This window comes from Mustela lutreola, chromosome 10, assembly GCF_030435805.1.
Source record: "Mustela lutreola isolate mMusLut2 chromosome 10, mMusLut2.pri, whole genome shotgun sequence".
NCBI lineage: Eukaryota > Metazoa > Chordata > Mammalia > Carnivora > Mustelidae > Mustela > Mustela lutreola.
Window position 1 is genome coordinate 33,478,650 of NC_081299.1, and position 23,089 is coordinate 33,501,738.

At 54.2% G+C, this 23,089-nt stretch overlaps 1 protein-coding gene across 5 annotated transcripts; it reads left to right on the forward strand.

Moving 5' to 3' along the window:
* Positions 1-215: 215 nt before the first annotated feature.
* On the forward strand, positions 216-19,693 carry TIE1 (tyrosine kinase with immunoglobulin like and EGF like domains 1). 5 transcript variants are annotated; one of them, XM_059136185.1, is made up of 23 exons: positions 216-395; positions 2,471-2,782; positions 2,892-3,002; positions 4,376-4,531; positions 4,675-4,806; positions 4,965-5,105; positions 5,305-5,433; positions 6,234-6,379; positions 6,604-6,748; positions 9,047-9,205; positions 9,349-9,987; positions 10,572-10,862; positions 11,149-11,339; positions 13,562-13,772; positions 13,933-14,043; positions 14,219-14,409; positions 15,336-15,449; positions 15,551-15,621; positions 16,733-16,773; positions 16,863-16,959; positions 17,043-17,142; positions 18,998-19,080; positions 19,537-19,693. In XM_059136185.1, the coding sequence occupies exons 1-22, from the start codon at positions 338-340 to the stop codon at positions 19,067-19,069; spliced, it is 3,618 nt and encodes a 1,205-aa protein (XP_058992168.1). In that variant the 5' UTR covers positions 216-337; the 3' UTR covers positions 19,070-19,080; positions 19,537-19,693. The 5 variants fall into 5 exon arrangements, with proteins under 5 accessions (XP_058992168.1, XP_058992167.1, XP_058992169.1 ...); XM_059136186.1 differs by having other exon boundaries at positions 219-395; positions 9,349-9,486; positions 9,691-9,987; positions 18,998-19,693; XM_059136184.1 differs by having other exon boundaries at positions 217-395; positions 18,998-19,693.
* Positions 19,694-23,089: the final 3,396 nt, after the last annotated feature.

Consider the following 23,089-nt stretch of genomic DNA (forward strand, 5'->3'; position numbering starts at 1 on the left):
CCAAAGGGAGGAGAGGAGAGGGGAAAACCTGTCCCATAGTGCCTAGGTCTGCTCTTACAACTCTCCCCCACCTCAAGTGACCCCATTCCAGGGCCTTCCAGGCCACACCCATCCTTGGCTTTGTGGGGGCCGGACTAGGGTGGGGGGCCTGTTCGGTGAGCAGAAGCAGGATAGGTCCTCCCCACCCCTCCACGGCTACCCCTCCCACCCAAGCCACCTCATTTCCTCTTCCTCCCCAGCACCAACACGCACTAAACAGTACAGGCCCAGCATCTAGAACCAGACTAACTGACCGGAGGCCTAGCTTGTCCTGGCTGACCTGGTCAGCCTCCAGAGTATGGTCTGGCTGGGGCCTCCTTTGCTGCTCCTCATCCTCTTTCTGGCTTCTCATGTCGGTAAGTCTCCCCCAAGCCACTCCCACCCCCAACCCCTAAAGCCCTGATTTTCCCCCTAGGAAGCCTTACGATCACTGCCAACACTTTCCCCATCAGCTAGAAAGTGGGATCAAGGCCTCCAAAACCCAGGCAGGCCCTAGACACCACTGCAGCCTGGCACTGGGAATAGAACAGTCATTGACTGTGTTGGATTTTCGGATCAGTAAAGCACAGCGGGGCCTATGGGAGCCTATGGAGTTTTCAGGGGGTGCTCATGTAGTCGGTGTGCTGGCTTCATTTAATCATTCATTTGACAAACATTTATCTAGCACCAGCAATATTCTAGGAGCTGTGCTATGGGTCACAGGTTGAAATAGATTCTATGATGCTGATCTCCTATGGCTGTTATGGGGTTTAAAGGAGGTAATTTACGCAGAGCACCCAGTGCCCAGTTGTGTAAGTGGTAGTTGATTCCTTCAGTGATGGTCAAGAGGATTGGAACACAAAGGCTAGCTCTGAGTGGTAGCTGGAGACACAGGACATGGGGTGAAGGATAAAAGGGAGACACAAGTAGCTCCAGAGGAGCACTGAGGAGGAAGGAGTCAGCTACTCTGCTTGGGGGTAGTAGATGACAAAGGCATCCAGAAAGACTTCACTAAGAACAGTGGCCTTCATTCTGGGCAGCTAGAACAGTCCATGCGAGTCTCAGAGGTGAGGAAGGGCATGGGAGAGAAGGTTCCTGGAGGGAACTCAACAGGAGAGGCAGAGTATGAGCAAAGAAGGACTCAAGAGCATGCTCTGTATCCCGAGGGCAATGGGGAGCCATGGGAGGTTGTAGACCAGAGAATCCCAAGGTCTTAGAAGGCCACTCTGGAGGATGAGCTGGGAAAGGAGGGTGTAGCTGTTGGGATGGTCCAGGTGAGTAAATGTGGGGTTTAAACAGGGGTGGGCTTGGAGATGGGGGTGCAGTCAAGAGGCTTTGAGGATGTGGAATCCGCAGAATTTTGTGATTGATGGCAGCAGCCAGCAACACCCTTAGAGGTATAGAGTTTAGAGTCAGACAACCTGGCTCTGCCAGTTACTGATTATATGCCTTTGGGCAAGTTACCTCTCTGAGATTTCATCCACCAGCTATAAAACTAGAGTAGTAACACCCACCACCCAGGATTGTTGGGGCGATAAAATTAAAGTGTTTGCCATATAATTGACCTCCAATAAACATTAATCATCATGAAAGTAGGAACACGAGAGGACTCCAAAGTTTGTGTCTCAGGTGGTTAGTGCCATCTGTTGAGTCAGGGAGCAGGGTTGGGGAAAGCTGATAGAAATGCAGACCCAAGCTGAGAGGCTGACTCAGAGATGATGATAAAGCCCGGGGAGTAGATGAGCTTGCTCCAGGAAGCCTGTAGAATAATTATTTTCGCCCTCCTCTGTAAATGGAGAGACAGCGACTTCACTGGGGGGGGGGGGGGGGTGACCATCCACTGGAAAGCAGGTGCTCAGGCATATGGTGGGCGGTCAGCAAATGCCAACTTCAATGTACCCGTGGTAGGCTTTTGAAGAATATTAATTGATGAGCTAAGTGGCATTAAAGCTAGCTAATTACTTGCCAGTTAAGGGGCAGGGACAGAAAAGGAGGGGCTCCCCTCCTACTCTGCCCCACAACCACCTGGTTGCAGAAGCCCGCCCCTCCTGTAAATCCCAGGACGGCAAGCCCGTCTAGATTTCTGGAGCGGCAGGAAAGGCTTTCTCCAAGAAGATTCTGCTCTCCTGGAGAGCGGCTCCTCTTTGCAGAGCAGTCTGAGACAGGTGGGGACTCAAGGGGACCGGCAGGGTATTAAACAGTGAGGAAACGGAGACAGGGAGCATACATCATTCTTTCCGAGGCTATAAAGGGAAGCCATCTGGCGGGAGAAGGGGGGGCACCAGGAGACCAGAGAGGGGGCTTTGTTTTTGTTTTTAGGACGAAGAGGCTTAGCGGGGGCAAAACTAGTGTGCGGCCGGGAAAGAGACAGGAAGGGAGGGGAGGGAAACGCCTGAGAGCGCGGGGCGGGCTGGGGACCTCGTCGGAAGGAGGACTGGCGTCCCGGCTCCAGGCGCCGCGGTGGACCTGACGCTGCTGGCCGACCTGCGGCTCACCGAGCCCCAGCGCTTCTTCCTGACCTGCGTGTCCGGGGAGGCCGGGCCAGGCGCGGGCGCGGACGCCTGGGGACCCCCGCTGCTGCTGGAGAAGGACGACCGCATCGTGCGCACGCCGCGGCCCGGGCAGCCCCCACACCTGCTGCGCAATGGCTCGCAGAGCGTCACGCTGCGCGGCTTCTCGCAGCCCTCAGACCTCGTGGGCGTCTTCTCGTGCGTGGGCGGCGCGGGGCGCACGCGCGTCCTCTACGTGCACAACAGCCCCGGAGGTGAGTCCGGCCCGCGGGGCGGGGAGCGGACGGAAGCCGCTGTCGCCGCTGCCGCTGTGCACCTCTGACCCGTCTCTTCATCCCCCACCCACCCACCGGTCCCCTACAGCGCACCTGCTCCCGGACAAGGTCACACACACGGTGAACAAAGGCGACACGGCCGTGCTTGTGGCACGTGTGCGCAAGGAGAAGCAGACAGATGTGATCTGGAAGAGCAACGGTGAGAGGGAACTCTGGACGGGTTGGGCAGGTCAACGGTCTGCCCCTTCAATGAACACCTCCCTGCCCTTGACCTCCCCCAGCTTTGGCCGCCCACATGGCCTTCACTCTGATACATCTGTTGCCTCCCCGCTGCACCTGCCTCTGTGTCAGGTCCACAGGAAGCACTTGTACCCATGTCTTCTCTGGCCTGTTCGGTCCTCCTACTATACCCAGAGGACCAGCAGCCTTGTGGCAGGCCACCTCCTTCCCTGTTACCCTCAAATCAGCACTGTGCTGAACCCTCACCTTTAGCACTCCCCTGGGAGTTAGCAGGTGCTGTCACATAGGCCCTCTGGCAAGGAGCAGCAGTCCCCATGGGGAAAAAGAGAACGGGTAACTCAGCCCAGGCCTGCCCCCACTCTGGCCCTATCAAAACCTCTGGCCACTCCATGGGAGGGAGCCCTTATTCTGTGTGGCCCCAGAGATTCCAGCCTCAGCCCTCAGACCCACAGCCCTTTGGTTGCCCTATGTTCTTGAGGGAAGGAGGACCCTTTCCCCAGCCCAAGGGGTTTGTCTCCTGAGCACCAGGCCCCCTGAACTGATGAGAGGTGTGAAGGGTCACATAGACCTGTACTCCCTACAATCCAGGCCTGGGAAAAGAGGCAAAAGGAGGTGGGACACGGATAGGGACCCTAGTATTTGGGACTGCAAGTCCTGGAGGAAGAAGCTTCTGGGAGAAGTCCCCAAGAAGTCCCCAAGGAGATAACCCCTGAACGGTGCCCAGGAGGGGGAATGGGAATTAGCCACACAAAGGAGGAGGAAAGGACATTCCAGGAGGAGGATTGGCTGAGAGCACAGACAGGAAGTGCTGAAATACCGTGGTGTTTCTAGAAGAGAAACCAGCATTTCCAGAACTCAGGAATGTCAGGAATCAGGCAGGGTGTGGAGAGGTATGGGGCCAGAGGGTGAAGCAGGGATATGCCAAGCAGTGGGTAACTGAAGGAGTCCGAGAAGGGGAACTGTGGAGGCTTCTGCTGGGGAAAATCCTGCTGACTGATGAGTGGGGGATGGAGGGAGGGAGGGGAAACAGAGGCAGAGGAGACTGCCTGGAAGACCGTGGGAGGTGGGGACTGTGGTGATGGTGGCTATGAGCGGGACAGAAAAAAGTGACTGCTTTAGGAGATGCAAAGGAGCTAGACTGAGCAGGACCTGGTGACTTCCTGAGTGTTGCTGGGGCGTGGAACAGAGGATGCATCCCAGCTTTCTGCCTTGGGGACAGACCCTGGCTGGTGCCTTGCCCCCATTCTGGTCACTGTATGGGGCGCACACTGATTCGACCTGGGCACCAGCTCTCACCTGGTGCTGAGGACCCTGACCCACTTCTGCCCCCAGGATCCTACTTCTACACCCTGGACTGGCATGAGGCCCAGGATGGACGGTTCCTGATGGAGCTCCCAAACGTGCAGCCATCAGCAAGTGGTATCTACAGTGCCACCTACCTGGAAACCAGCCCCCTAGGCAGCGCCTTCTTCCGGCTCATCGTGAGGGGTTAGGAGCAGAGGGCAGAGCTGGGGGGTGGGATGGAGGTTGGGAGCCCTGTGGGCACTTCCTGTGGGCCCCCAGGGCTGCCCGAGACCTCGGCAGCAGTGCTAGGTTGGTGAGGGTCGGTTGCTGAAAGCACATTCCTCCAGGCTGTAGGGCAGGGCACTGGGGACCAGACTGCACCAAGGAGTGCCCGGGTTGCCTGCACGGAGGTGTCTGCCATGATCAGGATGGCGAGTGTGTGTGCCCCCCTGGATTCACTGGCACCCGCTGTGAGCAGGGTAAGGCCGGGAAGCTAGGACCTAGGCAGGAGAGGCTGCCTGGCTGGGGAAGACTCTTGAACCAAGAGGATGGAGCTTGGTGGGTGGAGAGAATGCCAAGTGGGGCCCGGACCCTGAGGTCCAGCAGTGGGCCCTATACCCACCCATCCTATTTCTAGCCTGTAGAGAGGGCCGTTTTGGGCAGAGCTGCCAGGAGCAGTGCCCCAGCACATCAGGCTGCCGAGGTCTCACATTCTGCCTCCCGGACCCCTATGGCTGTTCTTGTGGATCTGGCTGGAGAGGAAGCCAGTGCCAGGAAGGTATGGACTGACCTGCCCTCCGCAGTCCCTGACCCAGACATCCAGCCACAGGCTGGACCTGGACCCTCCACTTTGGCCTGGGGTCCACACCAGAACCTCCATAGTCCCCTGCTCACCCAGCCTGGCATAACCCAGGCCCCAGCTCTGCCCTCACTGCCGCTGACCTGTGTCCCTCTAACCACAACCCCTCTATCCGCAGCCTGTGCCCCTGGCCACTTTGGGGCAGATTGCCGCCTCCAGTGCCAGTGTCGGAACGGTGGTACATGTGACCGCTTCAGCGGCTGTGTTTGTCCCTCTGGCTGGCATGGAATGCACTGTGAGAAGTCAGGTACAAGGGTGTTTGAGATCACTTAAAACAAATCAGGCTTCACCAGACACATCTCCCTGACTCCAAGCTCTACACCCGGGGAGATCAGGGTTCAGGGGGCCTTCTCACCGCCCAGCTCACATCACCCATACCCATGCAGGGCTGGGCAATAGCCCAGAATGGATGGGAGCCCAGAGGAGGCCCCTGGCCAGTCTGAGTGGTTCAGGGAGGGCTTCACGGAAGAGGCAAGATCTGAGATGGGGTATGAAGGATGAGCGCGAGATGGCTAGGGAAAGAGCCCTGGCAAAGGCCCAGGGGTTGAGGGACTCGGGGTCGGGTACCATGAGAGTGGAGTAGGAAGGCTTGGGGAGTGACCACAAGAGTCAAACCTCGGGAACTTTGAACAGCAGGCCAGCAGGTGTGCTGGGGGCAGGAGGGAATTGTTGAAGAGGCAGAAGGCAGTCAGATTTGTGTTTGAGGGAGGACCCACGCAGCTGGGTGGAGAGTGGAGGTGGGAGAACCTGGAGGGTCTGTAACAGAGCCTAGAAATGAGTGAGGCCTGAACCAGTGTTGGGGCTATAAGGCTGGGGAGGGGAATGTGTTGGCCGAGACAGGACATCGGGTTGGGAGCACAGGAGATAGACTCTGTGGCCGATCAGCCATGGGGCGCCAGGGCTGTCTGGAACTCTGCAGCTTCTAGGCTTGAGCGACTGAGCCATTGGTGGCCGCTCCACTGAGATGCATGATACAGGAAAAGGGGCAGCATGGTGGTCAATGTCTGCCCCGTGGGGCTCCAGGATGTATCCTCCCTCTCTCCCTAGACCGGATCCCCCAGATCCTGGATGTGGCCTCAGAAATGGAGTTCAACTTAGAGACTACACCCCGGATCAACTGTGCAGCCGCAGGGAACCCGTTCCCAGTGCGGGGCAGCATGGAGCTCCGGAAGCCCGACGGCACGGTCCTCCTGGTCAGCAGCCCCCCACCTGCCCTGACCCCACTGGCCTCACAGGTGGTCCCTCAGACCCCTGCCCCTTAGGGTTTTCCAAAGGCTCTACCCACTGGCCTGACTGTGGCTCATATGGGGTCATCTGATGGTTGAGAAACCACCAGGGGTCCTCTGTCCCCTTATTAGTCCCATATTGGCCTTGTGTTTGTTCTCTATGGTCTGTCCCTTTTCCCTGTCTCTCTCAGTCCACCAAGGCCATTGTGGAGCCAGACAGGACCACAGCTGAGTTCGAGGTGCCCCGCTTGGCACTTGGTGACAGTGGACTCTGGGAGTGCCGCGTGTCCACATCTGGTGGCCAAGACAGCCGACGTTTCAGGGTCAATGTCAAAGGTCAGTGATGTCCTGGGGCTATGGAGGAGGGTCTGTAGGCAGAGTGGTGCTCAGTGGGCTGGTGCTGCGCAGACTGGGCATAGTAGCAGGAAGGGCAAGGGCCCCTGAACTCCCAGCCCAGCACCCAGCAAAGAAGAGGGTTTGTCGTCCACCAGAGGTCTGGTCTGGCCCATGTCAGGGCAGAAGCATAGCTCGGTCCTATCTGGAAAGGAAATCCCATGCCTTAGAAACAGCATACCCTCTGACCCTGCCCAGCCTCCTATCTGGCCATGCTGGCCCTCTCTACCCGCTCACAACCCCTGCACACGGCGTGCCTTTAATTCTGTCTCTGGGATGCTGCCGTCTGCTCTCATCACGCCTCAGGGCTCGCAGGGCCAGGACAGGGGAGCGTGTGGGGCGCCTCAGCTCAGAGGGTGGCCTGCCACCCAGAGGAGCTCCGTGGTGAGTAGGAAGAGTAGGGAGGGAGCTGCCAGTGCCCAGGATGGCCCAGAGCCAGTACGATCTTGTCCCTTCACCTTTGCCAGCCCCGTATGCCTTGACTCCTCTTGCCCTCTGCTCCTGACAGCCGGCCTCCCCCACAGAAACCCAGACATCTCCCCTCTTCCTCTTTCTCTTCCTTCCCTGCTTGCTCTCCACCCCTCCCACCAACTTGCAGCTGCCCCACCAGCAGGACCTATCAGTGCCACCCGGGCTCTGCATCTAGCCTGTCTCTTCTCCCCAGGCTTCCGATTCCAGGCGATTTGGGTTCAAATCCTCACCACCAATTCCTGGCTTAAGCAAGCTGCTTAGCCCCTCCCAGCTCATGAGGGTTGCTGTGAAGCAAGTCATATGATGCGTTTAATGCGCTGAAGTTATGTTATTTAATGTCATGGGTCATTTAATGCAATGAGCTTAGATGATGTATACGAGGACTGAGTCCAGTGCCTCATGCAAGGTGTGTGCTCCATATATGTTGACATTTATTGTTCCTATTATTTTTTTAAAGATTTAATGTATTTATTCAAGAGAAAGGAAATGAGCGAACAGGGGGAGGGGCAGAGGAGCGGGAAAAGCAGACTCTGAGCTGAGCGCAGAGCCCAATGCAGAGCTCGATCCCAGGACCCCGAGATCATGACCTAAGCTGAAACCTAGAGTCAGATGCTTAGCAGACTGAGCCCCCCAGGCATCCCTATTGTTACTGTTACCAAAATGTCCTCTTCCGAGGTTTTAGCTGTTCTCTGGCAACTCCAGGACCTGATCTGCCACCTAGACCCCTCCCCAGAGCTCCAGACTCATTTGATGGGACCTCCAGCACTGGGGGTCTGGTTCTGAAGTCTGAGTGGAAGTGTGGGCCCACTCTATGTCTGACCACTCCCTGCACAGCTAAGCCCCGCTGTAAGCATGAGGCACAGGGGCTCCAGGGCTCCATACCCCCCCTTGCTCTCCCCTCCTCATGACCTGCTGACCCCACTATTCCTCCCCACACACCGCCCCGCCCCCAGCTCCCTACTCTTCCTTCTCGGCCGGGGCCTCCTGCCCTCCCTTGTTTCCAGCCACCGGTTCATGCATCCATCATTCTTAGAACAATCGGTCCGATAACTGTTTGGGAGAGGCAAAGGAACCAGTCATAGTGCAGACGTGATAATCTGGGCAGAAAAGCTCAGGCCAGAAGAGGGTCAATGAACATGGAGTGAGGAAGCCAGGCAGGAATCTAAAGCCGTTTGGGCTAGAACTGGCTGATTCCAGGTGGCCTGGCCAAACGCGTCTTCCAAATCCTGGTTGTACCTCCTGCTGACGGCCTGGCCATAGGCCAGGTACACATCTCCAAGCCTCAGCACCCGGGTGGGCAGAGCGCTGTCTTAAAGGGACAAGTAGCCATTGCAAAGCCCATAGTTCATCACTGGCTGGCTTTCTTTTTTTTTTCTCCAACAAAGAGAGTGATAAATGGTAGAGGGAGAACAGAGAGCAGGCTGACACCAGGCTCTCGCCCTGCCTGGGGTCTCAGGCCCCTCTGCGTGCTCCACATTGCCTCCCCCACACCCAGCTAGGCTCATCCGACCTCACTTAGCAGCTTTGGGGATTCTCTCGAGTCCTCGCTGCCGGATCCTTGTGCCCCAAGCTGCCCAGGCGGCAGAACATTGTCCTGACTGGATGCTGGCCCTTCTGCCCATCGGTTGAACTTGGGCTCTCCCCAGCCCAGAGGGGCCCCAGATCCAAACCAAGACCGAGATATCTTTGCTGGCCAGAGTAGAGTCCTCTTATTTTTCGGAAGACTGGGCAGGCTATCTGGACCCTGCCTGACTTGGGGTCTCCTGGCAGTGCCCCCAGTGCCCCTGACTGCTCCTCGGCTCCTGGCCAAGCAGAGCCGCCAGCTCGTGGTCTCCCCACTGGTCTCCTTTTCCGGGGACGGACCCATCACCTCTGTCCGCCTGCACTACCGGCCCCAGGATAGCACCATGGCTTGGTCCGCCATTGTGGGTGAGCAGGGGCTCAGGGCTGGGAGAGGCATTGCTGGGGGCAGGAGGGGGTCTGGGGCAGGACAGGATATTGGGTCAGAATGAAAGGGGGCAGGTGGCAGCTTCGGGAAGAGGTGGGGGCTGAATGATGTGTGCTGCCCCCAGTGGACCCCAGTGAGAATGTGACTTTAATGAACCTGAGGCCGAAGACAGGATACAGTGTCCGCGTACAACTGAGCCGGCCAGGGGAAGGAGGGGAGGGGGCCTGGGGGCCTCCCACCCTCATGACCACAGACTGTCCTGGTGAGAGGCGAGAGTCACCCCTTCGTGTCCCCCCATGGGTTACCGTCCTATGCACTCAGGGGTTGTCCTGTCTTGTCCCCACGCCAGGGGCCCCCTGCCTTTCCCACTGGAGGTTGTCCCACCCTGTCCCCCGGGGGGAGATAACTGTCTTGTACAGCCCCAAGGACCAACTGAACAGTTCTGACTCCCAACCTCCGGCCCCAGAGCCCTCGTTGCAGCCGTGGCTGGAGGGCTGGCACGTGGAGGGTCCTGACCGGTTGCGAGTGAGCTGGTCCTTACCCTCGGTGCCTGGGCCACTGGTGGGCGATGGTTTCCTGCTGCGCCTGTGGGATGGGACACGGGGACAGGAGCGGCGGGAGAATGTCTCGTCCCCCCAGGCCCGCACCGCTCTCCTGACTGGACTCACGCCTGGCACCCCCTACCAGCTGGATGTACGGCTCTACCACTGTACCCTCCTGGGCCCTGCCTCGCCCCCCGCGCGTGTGCTCCTGCCCCCCAGCGGTATGCTGTACCCAGAAAGGCTGTTATGGGTTCCAGATGAGGGAGGACATGGAACACAGGAGGTTACTGGAGAGTGCATGGGCACAGAGAGAACACAGGATGTATCGAAAACGTGGGCATAAGGGGGAAGTAGGACGACAGACAGACATGACCAAAGGGAGGACGTGAGATGTCTGATATTGGTGGCCAGGGAGAGGTGGGCCCCTAGGAGCATACGGGATGAGGGAAAGACGGGGAGGCCAGGGTTCATGTGGAGATTAAGGGTCTTAGGGAGGATGTGGTGTACCAGGAGGACATGGGATTTGGGCGAACATAGGGTATGGGGCACAGGAAGACCTAGCATGCTGGGAAGATCTGGGATGCCAGGAAGACCTGGCCCATAAGGAGAACAAAGGAAAGCAGAAGTTTGGGGTGAGGGGAGGCGTATGGAGCGCAACTGAGCCAAGCAGGGAACGGGGAAGGTTGGCGGGTTGGCTCGCGTTTGGGGGTCCACAGAGCAGGGAACACAGCTAGAGTGGATCTCACCCCAGAGCCACATACCCTGCTCCCGTCTGAGCACTGCCTTCCCACCCCCATCTCCTCAGGGCCCCCAGCTCCCCGACACCTCCGTGCCCAAGCCCTCTCAGACTCTGAGATCCAGCTGACCTGGCAGCGCCCAGAGGCTTCGGTTGGGCCTATATCCAAGTACATCGTGGAGGTGCAGGTGGCTGGGGGCTCAGGAGACCCACTGTGGATGGACGTGGACAGGCCCGAGGAGACAAGCACCATTGTCCGTGGCCTTAATGCTAGTACACGTTACCTCTTCCGTGTGCGGGCCAGTATCCAGGGTCCCGGAGACTGGAGCAGTGTGGCAGAGGAGTCCACCCTGGGCAATGGTGAGAGAGCACAGCCACGGGGACTCCCAGCCCGGGGTAGGTCTCCATGCCCTCTCCTGGCACCGGATCTCCAGTTTTGGAGCCAGGACATCCGAGGTCCCTCCCAACAAGTCACATCTGTCCTGATCCTGGCCCCCCTGACCCTTCCCTGCATCTGTTGTCCTAGTGCTGGGAAAAACCCCGTCACCCCAGTGAACCACCGGCCTTAGGCCTGATACCCCTGGTCCCTCCTGGTACTAGGCTCTGTGATCTCTCCCTCCCGGCCATCTGCCCCCCTCTTGTACAGGGCTGCAGAGTGAGGGTCCGGTCCAAGAGGTCCAAGCAGCCGAAGAGGGTCTGGACCGGCAGCTGATACTGGCCGTAGTGGGCTCCGTGTCAGCCACCTGCCTCACCATCCTGGCGGCTCTCCTGACGCTCGTGTGCATCCGCAGAAGCTGCCTGCACCGCCGACGCACCTTCACCTACCAGTCGGGCTCGGTCAGTTCCTGTGCCCGCTCCGGGCGCATGCGTGCACCACTCTAGCTGAGTCTGTCCGCTCATGCGCAGTAACTATCCCCCCCCCCCCAACCCCGGAGTGTGTGCGCGTGCGCATGTTTAGGTGTTTAGGTCGCGGGTGTAGGACTTAACCGTGCTCATGGATGCAAGATATAATTTTCCTTGATTTTCTAGAACTGAATTCAGTTCATAAGTCAGTTTATGTTAGTGGCAAAATATTTAATATTCGCTGTTGAAACTAGTTCCCTGTGTCCATATTTCACCGTGGTTAATTCAGGGTTCTCTCGCTTCTTTCTGGAGGTGCTGGAAGCATAGGTAGCATGGGGACAACACGGGAGGTGGGGCGGGCAGCGGGACATCTGAGCTTCATGCTGGCCTCTGCTCTGGCATCCTTCCCTGCCTTGGGAGCCAGCACACATCTGTGGCTAATGCCCTCAGCCCTTCTGTGGCTTCCTGGCCACAGGCAACTCCTACTATGGGTTCCTCCTCCGGCCTCATCTCTGCAAAGGCCATGGCCTCCTCTGGGAGACTTAAGAGCCCTGAGGTGCTCCCGGTACCCTGTGGAGGGCAGCGTGTTCTGTGGCCCTTACACCCTTTGTTGCAAGCCCTGTTATGGCTGCTTCTGCCACTCCAGAGCTGTGCTGACCCACGTCCCTATATAGGGGGTGGGGGAAGGCCTCCGCTCTTCTTGGCCTTGCTGTATACCTGGCTGTAAAACTTGTCGGAGCTCTCTGTAGTCAGAGAGCTGCCAGTGGGGTGGGGGACCAGCTCGGCTCCCAGCTCCCAGCATCCCTCCTTTTGTCCCCACCTCCCGTCTCTCTCCCACCTGTCCTCTTCCCATGAGATCCTCCCCAGTGCTGTCCCAGGTGATCCAGAGTCTTTCCCCAGCCCTCCCTTTGCACCTGGGCTCTTGATATTTATAGCCATGCTTTGGCATTTCAAAGAAACAAAAACAACAACAAACAAAACAAAAACCCTCTTCTCTCTCAAGGGCTGATCCTTATGATAGAAAGCCTAGTGTCTAATGCCATTGTCTAGGCCATGCCTCCCTTCAGAGAGTCAATTGGCTTCTTTGTTCCAGGCTGCTCCCTCTGAGGTCAGTGTGCACAGAAAGCCACTAGGGCTGAGGTGGGGGCAGGGTAATGGAGACAGATGTTGAGGGAGGGAGATGGGAAAATCGCCTTGAACACAGACATAATCCTAATACATGTCCAGACCTTCCCTGCCTCGTGTGCCTGCATGAAGGTGTGCGTGTGTGCCATGCAGGAGTGCACTTATGCGTCTGCTGGTGGGCACCCCCGTGTGTGCCCGCGTGTGTCCCTGTGCATGTGCCCCTCCCTGAGCACATGGCTGTGCATGCACCTGAGGTACGGTGGCCTCCGCTTTCCATGTTTCCTGTGAATCCATGTGCCCCGTGTCCCTAGCCCCTCACTGAGGGAGCCCCACCCCCAGGTCTGTGTTAACCCTCTTCCAGGTCTCTTGTCAGGGGCGCCCTGGGTCCTGTCCAGCTGTTTCCCTTTCCTGCCATCCTCCTGGCCCAGGTGGACCAGCTCCTATGTAGTTAGGGGAAGTGGATGTTCCTCTTTGCAGTGGTCTATCTTCGGCTCCTTGGTGGTTTTAGAGCCATAGACAGTCCTCATCTCTGCTTCCCGTACTGTAGAGAAAACCCCTCCGCTGACTCGCACCAGCTTGGGGTTTCACATGTGATAGGTGCTCTATAAATGTGTCCTAGCCCGCGGCCCAAGGCTAGAATCCTCTCCAGAGGATTGATGAGCAAAAAGCCTGGTCGTGAGATCAGCACAGTAATGGGAGGCTTGCCACTTCCCATCACAGCTCATTCCAATTCCTTCCCGTTTGAAATGTTGGAGATACCCTCTTTCCATTGACTCCTGTCTTCATGGCTTCTAGCAGACTTACCCACTCCTTGTTCTCCCAGAGCCCTCTACACCAGATCCTTGGTTGTGGCCTCACATCTCTCTTCTTGGACCTCTGTCTAGCCAGTGGCCCATGGATGGCTTCATCTCCTGTGATTCTGTCTCAGTGTGTATCCTCTGTCAGCATATCTGTTCCTGCCTGACCGCCACAGTGCCCTCTGTGGGGGTCTCTATCCATTTGTCTAACTTTCCCTCAATGCCTGTCTGTACCTCTTGCTGGCCCCACATCTGCGGCGCCAACTGCCTTCCCACTTGTCTCATTCTATGAAGGGCGAAGAAACCATCCTGCAGTTCAGCTCAGGCACCTTGACGCTAACCCGGCGGCCCAAACCACAGCCTGAGCCCTTGAGTTATCCAGTGCTGGAGTGGGAAGACATCACCTTTGAGGACCTCATCGGGGAGGGGAACTTTGGTCAGGTCATCCGGGCCATGATCAAGAAGGACGGACTCAAGATGAACGCGGCCATCAAGATGTTAAAAGGTCCCCCCGGAGTGACCCCTGACCCCAGGCCCACCCCCTACCTTTGTCCCACAGATCCCAGGCCCTACCTGGATCCCCTCCAGCAACTGTCCCCAGCCCTCAGTAGCCATGCCTTTTCAGAACTATTTCTGACTAAAGTGATATTGGATTCTTTACACAGAGTATGCCTCTGAAAATGACCATCGTGACTTTGCGGGAGAACTAGAAGTTCTGTGCAAATTGGGACATCACCCCAATATCATCAACCTCTTGGGGGCTTGTGAGAACCGAGGTAAGCCCCCAGGTCCTCACCTATCTCTTCTTCCCAAGCCCCATCAACAGCCATCATCCCCCCACCCCGACACACACAGCGGCAGCCTGCCCCCTTCTCCTACCATTGGAGGTCTGCTGCTGGCCAACTGCCAGCTTGGGAACCCCCACCCCGTCCCTGGCTTTTTCCCTCCCAGGTTACCTGTATATCGCTATCGAATATGCCCCCTACGGGAACCTGCTAGACTTTCTGCGGAAGAGCCGGGTCCTGGAGACAGACCCAGCCTTCGCCAGAGAGCACGGCACAGCCTCCACCCTCAGCTCCCGGCAGCTGCTACGTTTTGCCAGTGACGCCGCCAATGGCATGCAGTACCTGAGCGAGAAACAGGTGTGCAGGGGTGTGGGGAGGAAGGCGTGCCGCCACTACGACCCCCTGTAGCTGGCGGGGCAGGGAAGACAGGGGAGGGCAAGACCCCGGAGCTGCTGGCCTGGGTGAATTCGGGAGAGTGCAAGCCGAGAAGCAGAGCTGGGGGAGGCATTGTATTGGAAGCAGCTGAGGGACATCTTGTTGGAGATGCTGAGCTGGCAGTTAGAGATGTCAGCCTAGAACTTGGGAGAAGGGCCTAGGCCAGAGACAACAATCTGGGAACCATCACCCCACAAAGTGCTGGAGAGTCTCATGGCAAGGGAGTGGGCCCTGTGAGGGGCCCTGAGGGAGAGACCCACCAGGACAGGGTGGAGAGCAAGGCAGAGAGTGGAGGCCTGAGCCCAAGTCTGAGGACACCTCGCTTGAGAGGTGAGACATTTAAAGTTGGTGAAGTTTTGGGTATCCTTGAAGCAGACAAGTAAAAACCTGTGCAGAGGGAGGGGCTGGTGGAGAGAGGTTTCTGGGGAAGGTAGAAGGTCTTGTCGGGGGGGGGGGGGCTGGAGACTCCAGGGAAAGGTCACTTCAAGCAAGAGGAGGGCCTTCCCCACTTGCATCGAAGAGCGGAGAGAAAAGGAAGATGGGTGGATGGGAGGTTGGAGGAAGTGAAGGGGCAGTGTGGTCACCAGCGAGAAACCCAACCTCGTCAAAGAAAGAGACACACAGCCTGAGCTTGGCTCTGGCTGGATCCCAGGAAGGAAGGGACAGCCAGCAGTGTGACTCTTCTGATGCAGGATAAGACCTGGTTGGCTGGGAAGGAGGGTAAGGGGGCTGTTACAGGGAGGGAGGCGGCCCACAAAGACCAGCTGGGAGGTCAGATCCCTCATGGGCCCCAGGAGTCTTGGGGTTGCCCATCCGCAGTCTTCCCTGACCTCTGACCACACCTGCAGTTCATCCACAGGGACCTCGCGGCCCGCAATGTGCTGGTGGGAGAGAACCTGGCCTCCAAGATCGCCGACTTTGGCCTTTCTCGGGGGGAGGAGGTTTATGTGAAGAAGACCATGGTATGTCTCAGTCTCTGCACCCAGGTTCCATGCCTGGCCTCCAAGACCCCTGACACAGGCCCCTCCTCCTCACCCAGCCCCTCAAACCCACTTTCCCCTAGGGGCGTCTCCCGGTGCGCTGGATGGCCATTGAGTCTCTGAACTACAGTGTCTATACCACCAAGAGCGATGTGTGAGTGTGGGGCTCAGAAGGGGTAGGAGGGATTGGTCCCCCAAAGACACATACAGACATAAACCTAGACACGTCTTAGATACGTCTCGAGTAGTATAAGCACAATTTGGGCATTGCCAGGGTCTGTTTTACATGACACAGATATGAGACAAGCGCATCTTGGGTATACCTTGGCGATGCCCAGCATCTTAGTGGGAAGATGGGGGGCTAGTTGGAAGGAGGCGTTGTCTTGGAAGGCGTTTCAGTGGTAGGATTGTGTTAGGGGACTTTAGAGCTGGGTTCATCTAATACAGGGAGATACACTGGAGAGGTTCAGGAATATGGGAGGACAATGCCTGGGTGGAGGGAGAGACCACTCGAGGAAAGTTCTCACCTTCGTTCTGAAGGGCAGAGTCATCCCCACCAGGAGCCTATCCAGAGCATGACCGCCAAGACCCCCTCACACCCAGATAACCATATTGGCCTCCCTTCTGCTCCTCTTTCCAGGGAACCTGGCCTGCCAGGCCATCCAGCTCTGGCTCTACTCACTGGTCCCTGGCCTTGCCTTGTTCACTGTCCACCACAGGGACCGCCTCTCTGACCACTACCCAGCTACTTCCTGCTTCTGTCCCCAAAGCCCCTAGATGCCCACCCCCCACTAGAACTCCCATCCTGGTCTCACCCCACCTAGAGGTTGCTACAATATAAGACGTAGTTAAGAGCAATGGTCTGGAGTTAGATTGTCAGGTCTTGAGTCTGGTTCCAGCACTTACAAGCCATGTGACCTTGGGCAAGCTAATCTGTCAGTACCTCAGTGTTTCCATCTGTAGAATGGGCATAATGGTAGCGCCTACATCATAAAGCTGGTGTGAGGGTTAAATGCATGAACGTGTATGTTAGCTGATTCGTGCATGGCCCAGAGTGTGTGATTAGAATGTTAGCTGTGCGGACGGTGAGTCTGGGAGCAGCTCTGAAGGAATTTCAGTGGAGCAGAGACAGCAGCTGGCCAAGGCAGACACCTGCAGAGTGGCCCCCACGCAGGGGCTGGGAGGCGCGCACCGTGGGGCAGGCAGCTACTGAGCAGCTGGCCCCTGGGCCTAGACGGGAACTAAGCACATCCTTCTCATTCCAGTTGGTCCTTTGGGGTCCTCCTCTGGGAGATCGTGAGCCTTGGTGAGTTCCAGACCCCCAGACCCCAGCCCTCTCCTGATCCCCCCACCCTCCCATTCCCTGGGCTCAGAGAGCTCTGTCACCTCCTGCAGGGGGCACGCCTTACTGCGGCATGACCTGTGCTGAGCTCTATGAGAAGCTACCTCAGGGCTACCGCATGGAACAGCCTCGTAACTGTGACGACGAAGTGTGAGTGTCCTCAGCCTGGAGTCCCGGGACCCCCTCAGCCCGGTTGGCCCTGACCCCTCCTCTCAGCCACGCCCCATCTGCAGGTACGAGCTGATGCGTCAGTGCTGGCGGGACCGTCCATATGAGCGACCTCCCTTTGCTCAGATTGCGCTGCAGCTGGGCCGGATGCTGGAAGCCAGGAAGGTGAGGAGACGGGGGCTGATGGGGACAGGGCTCAGCACGCTCCAGGGGTGCCCTCTCATAGAAGCCAGAAAGAAGCAGCCTCCATGTCCTTGTCCCCACCACTAGCTGCCAGGACAGCTGGGCCTCAGGGTGCCGCCCCACTTTCCAGCTCTCCAGGGGTTGAATACTAGGCCCTCCTAACTCTTGCGAGGCCCCAGCGGCAAATCGCTCCCCCGGGGTCCCAGGTCCCATACTGCTTACCTGTCTTCCTCTGCTGGGGCCCTCAGCCCAGTCTCATCTGGGCCACCTCTCTTCACCGGACACAGAGCCAGAGTGACAATGCATGAATGGTCCCCTAACCAAATGGATGGATGGGTAAATGAATGAAAGAGTAAGTGAATGAATGAATAGAATTAGTGGATGGATGATATAATAAACATGAATAAACATAATTAAATAACTGAACCTAATAACCATGTGAATAAACGAATTATCAGGTAAATATAAAGGAAGAAATATATCAAAATGAGCAAGAGCAAAAAGAGTCCTTCATATGAATTAATGACTAAGGAGCTGTAGGAATTAATAAACTGTCTTAAGAATGAAGGAATGATCAGGGGCGCCTGGCTGGCCCAGTCGGTAGAGCATACAAGTCTTGATCTCGGGGTGATGAGTTCGAGCCCCATGTTGGGTGTAGAGATTACTTAAAAATAAAATCTTTAAACAGATGAACGAGAATGAATGAATGATCCATGTAAATGGATAAATGATCAAAAATAGCTTAATGAATAGATGAATAAATAATGAATGCATGAACAAACAGCTCATCTGACAGGTGCATTAAAAAAAAACTAAGATGAATGGATAAAGATGTGATATATACTGCTGACCCTTGAACAATGGATGAGTTAAAGGCAACTAATCCCCTAGGTAGTCAAAAACCTGCATATAACTTTTGACTCTCCCCAGACTTAATTACTAAGAGCCTACTATTGACTGGAAGCCATACCACTAATATAAGCAGTCAACTAAAACATATTTTGCGTATGTACTATATACTATGTTCTTGCACCAAAATAAGCTAGAGAAAAGAAAATGTTAGTAGGAAGGTCATAAGGAGGAGAAAATACATTTACACCACTATATGGCATTTATTGAAAAAAAATCTGGAGTAAGTGGACCCCTACCGTTCAAGTCCATGTTGTTCAGGGTCAGTTGTGTGTACAATGGAATATTACTCAGCCATCAAAGAGAATGAAATCTTGCCATTCACAGCAACATGGATGGATCCAGGGGGTATTATGCCAAGAAATACGTCACAGAAAGACAAATACATGATCTCAATTATATGTGGAGTCTAAAAAAACAAAACAAAACAAATGAACAAAAAAAAGAAACTCATAAATCCAGAGAACAAACTAGTGGTTGCCAAGCCCCCACACTTGGGCAAAATCGGTGAAGATTAAGAGGTACAAAAGGTATAAACTTCCAGTTATGCAATAAATAAATCCCAGGGATGAAAACAGTATAAGGAATATAGTCACTAATACCATACTAACTTTGTGTGGTGACAGATGGTGACTGTCAGATGGCTATGTTGTACCCCTGAAACTAATATATGTCAACTACACTTCAATGAACATTTTTTTAAATTTAAGAAGAAAAAACCCTTCTGTCTAACAATATGTCAATGGGCTCTCACCTGGACCCCCAGTTTTGGTCTGTTCTCACTGCAGAGGGCTGCCCTTGGCCATGGGGCCATCTTGAGTCTAAACCAGTGTCTCTTCAAGTAGGGCTGCCATATCGGAAGCCAGGGAGCTCCAGGCCACAGGCGCCCCCACCCCTGCCCCGCACTAAAGCCTCTTCTGTCCCCCAGGCCTATGTGAACATGTCGCTGTTTGAGAACTTCACTTATGCGGGCATCGACGCCACAGCCGAGGAGGCCTGAGCGGCTGTCAGGCCAGTACCAGGCTCTGCGGGCCAGAGCAAACTCCACTCTCCAGCCTGTGCCTTCTGATCCTTGTGGCCTCTGGCCTGAGCTGCCTCGAAGAATTTTTTTTTTTTTTTAACTTAAGAAAAGAGGGGATCCTGGCCACCTGGGTGGCTCTGTTGGTTGAGCATCTAACACTTGGTTTCGGCTCAGGTCGTGATCTCAGAGTCATGGGATCGAACCCCACATCGGGCTCCATGCTCTGCATGGAGGCTGCTTCTCCCTCTTCCTCTGCTCCTCCCCCCTCCTCTCTCTCTCTCTCTCTCTCAAATAAATAAATAAATAAATAAAATCTTAAAAGAAAAAAAAAAAAAAAGAGGGGACCCAGGGGGTGGGCTTAGGGCACTCGGGTCCTCACCCTTTGCCATCGCTCCCACGCCTTCTGCAGCTCTTCCTAGAGTGACTCTTCCCATTTCTCCTTCTAGTTCAGCTGCTCCAGGTTTGTACCCTCTTCTGTGACTCCCCACACTCAAGCCCTCTTCAGCTCCTCCACCCAAGCCAGCGCCCACACAGCTAACATTCCCACTACTCCCCACTTTTGGCTTTATCGTCCAAAAAAAATAAATGTTATGAGAAGCTCCATCCAATGTATTCCTTTCACTGCCGGCCAATCCCAAAGAAAAGTTGAACCAAAGAGAGACTGGATTTTCCAAGAAAAGAAACAGTGTCCCCAGTGACCCAGTCGTAAACTCAAGCTCTCTGTTGGGGTTGGCTCTCCATGCCAGGAATGTTCTGGAAGACCCATTTTACACAGACACCACCACCTACCTCCCTGTTCTATGAGAGGTCCAGTTTCCCGTGGTCTCCTCCCTACTCTGCAGCCCTGGTCACCAGCAGCTCTCCCTACATCTCTGTGTAACTGCCAGTCCAGGGGTCTGCTCTGTCCAAATAGTCCATGCCAGGATCAGCAATAGCCTAACCTCACTCAGACTGACGCCTCAGCACCAGACAGATTCTGGCCTGTCTTGAGCTCCTGCTTCTCCTTATGACTCTAGGTAGCCTGGCTTGGGAGCTATCTTACTGGCTGGCCTGTGGGCCCTCAAGGAGGAAGGCAGAGGTCACTTCTGACTTCAGCCAGCTACGGCAGAATCCTTCACCTTCCCCAGGATCTATCTCAGTGTTCTGGGAGGTGCTCCTGTCCTGAACACTAGTCCCCCTATCACTACCTCAGGCTGTGTGCCTGTCCTCAGGCTTCTCTCTCACCCGTCCTTAAGAAACAAGGCTTATCTTGCTTCATACATTTCTTCAGTGAATCAGATGGAATCAAAGAAGGTATAACAACAGTATGGTTTTATAATAACATGGATTCCACAATCACATGGATCCGTGTCCAAGTTCCTGCTAGATCATGTACCATCTGTGTGACCTTGGTCAAGTCACTTAACCTGTCTGAGCTTCAGTTTTCTCCTCTGCAAAATGGGGTTCGTAATGACTACTTCACTGTTGGTAGCACTAAATGAGATCACACGGGTAGGGGCCGTACGGGGCCTGGTACCTAGTGGCTACTGTGTAAGTGTCAGCTGATAGTATCTACAAACACAAGGAGTTTGGAAGGAGTGTTGATTATCAGAATCTGTATTCCAAAGAGACTTGAATGGTTGGAGTGTGAGGCTCAATTTAAGGAGAAATGAACTGGAGTAATGGGGAGGTTATGTAGGACAGGAGATAGAATGAAATTTCAGATCAACTACAGGGACATTTGGACGTCCAAGATGTGGAGACTAAAAATTTGTTTTTGGCAGAGGCTGGGTGCCTGGGTGCCTCAATTGGTTAGGCATCTGGCTCTTGGTTTCAGCTCAAATCATGATCTCAGGAATCATGAGATCAAGCCCCAGGTTGGGGTCCACACTCAGCACAGAGTCTGCTTGTCCCTCTCCCTTTGCTCCTCTCCTTGCTCGCTCTCTCTCAAATAAATAAAATATTTAAAAAACAAAACATAGGGGCAACTGGGTGGCTCAGTGGGTTAAAGCCTCTGCCTTCAGCTCAGGTCATGATCCCAGGGTTCTGGGATCGAGCCCCACATTGGGTTCTCTGCTCAGCAGGGAGCCTGCTTCCTCCCCTCTCTCTCTCTGCCTGCCTCTCTGCCTACTTGTGATTCCTCTCTCTCCGTCAAATAAATAAAATCTTTTAAAAAAAAAAAAAAGATGATAATACTACCCAAACTGATCCACAGATGCAATGAAATCCTTATCAGAATCTCAACTGGCTTCTTAGTAGAAGCTGACAAGTCAGTTCTAAAATCCGTCTAAAGGCTCCTGGGTGGCTCAGTCAGTTAAGTGACTCCCTTCGGCTCAGGTCATGATCCCAGGGTCCTAGGATGGAGTCCTGCATTGGGCTTCCTGCCCGGAGGGAGCCTGCCTCTGCCTCTGCCTCTGCCTTCCTCCCTCTCTCTCTGTATCTCATGAATAAATAAATAATAAATCTTTAAAAAGATAATAAAATCCATATAGAATAGCAAGGGACCCTGAATAACCAAAACAATCTTGAAAAAGAATGACAAAGTTGCAGGACCCAGACTTCTGAATTTCAAAATTAACTACAAAGCAACAAATATCTAATAAATGAATAGAATAGTATCTATGGTCCAGCAATAAACCCATGTGTCCAAGGTCAACTGATTTTTTTAAAAAATTATTTATTTGACAGAGAGAGAACTCACAAATAGGCAGAGAGGCAGGCAGAGAGAGAGAGGGGGAAGAAGTCTCCCTGCTGAGCAGAGAGCCTGATGTAGGACTCGATCCCAGGACCCTGGGATCATGACCTGAGCTGAAGGCAGAGACTTAACCCACTGAGCTGCCCAGGCGCCCCAGGTCAACTGATTTTTAACAAAGACACCAGGACCATTCAATGGGAAAAGAATGGTCTTCAGCAAATGATGCTGGAACAACTGAATAACCACATGCAAAAAAATGAAGCTGGACTTTTACCCAAACACTATGTATGGAATGAACTCAATATGGATCAAAGGCCCAAATGTAAGAGCCAAAACTATAAAACCCTTAGAAGAAAAACACAGATCTTCATGACCTCAGATTTGGTAATGGAATATATGGACAATAAAAGAACAAGAAACAAAATTTAAAAATCGATAAAATAGACGTCATCAGAATAGAAAACTTGTACATCCAAGGAGACTATCAAGAAGGTGAAAAGAAAACATACAAAATGGGGAAAATGTTTGCAAATTATGTATCTGATCAGGGACTGTGTCCAGAATGTATTAAGTAGACTTACAACTCAATAATAAAGAAACAACCCAATTTTTAGCCAAGCAAAGGATTTGAAGAGCTTGTTCTCCACAGAACCCTCAAATAGCCAATAAGCTCAAAAAGATGTTTGACATGATTAATCGTCAGGGAAATGCAAATCGAAACCACAAGGAGATACAAATTCTCACCTCCCGGGGATGGCTATGATCAATAATAAGTCAGATAACAAATGTTGGCAAGGAGAAATCAGAACCCTCATACACTACCGGTGGGAATGTAAAATTGTGTAACCTGTTCAGAAAATAATCTGGCAGTTCATCGATTAAACATAAGTTTCCACAAGAGTTCCCGTAAGACTCAACAGTTCCATTCGTAGGTATCTACCCAAGAAACATCAAAACATATGTCCACATAAAAACTTTTACACAGAAGTTTATAGAAATGTCGTTTGTAATGTCAAAACATGGAAAGAATTCAAATACGCACTGAATGACGAATGGGTAAACAAAATGTGGTCTGCCCACACAACGGAGTATTATTCCGTCATTAAAAGGGAGTCAAGTACTGATCTGTGCCACTACAGGCATGGACCTTGGGATACCAGGCCAAGCAAAAGAAGCCAGTCACAAAAGACCACCTATTGCATCTGCTTGTATTTCATTTATACGAAATGGCCAGAATAAGCCCATCTGTAGGGATAAAAGTAGATTGCAAGCCTGTAGAAGAAAACTGTGTTTTGTGTGTCAGTCTCATGTCCTGCAACCTTGCT

Excerpts from the sequence above, each read along its gene's own strand:
- TIE1 (XM_059136185.1), top strand. The coding sequence starts at position 338 with ATGGTCTGGCTGGGGCCTCCTTTGCTGCTCCTCATCCTCTTTCTGGCT. Across the intron at positions 2,783-2,891 it reads CGTGCACAACAGCCCCGGAG|CGCACCTGCTCCCGGACAAG; the intron begins GTGAGTCCGGCC and ends GGTCCCCTACAG. Across the intron at positions 17,143-18,997 it reads GGATGCTGGAAGCCAGGAAG|GCCTATGTGAACATGTCGCT; the intron begins GTGAGGAGACGG and ends TCTGTCCCCCAG.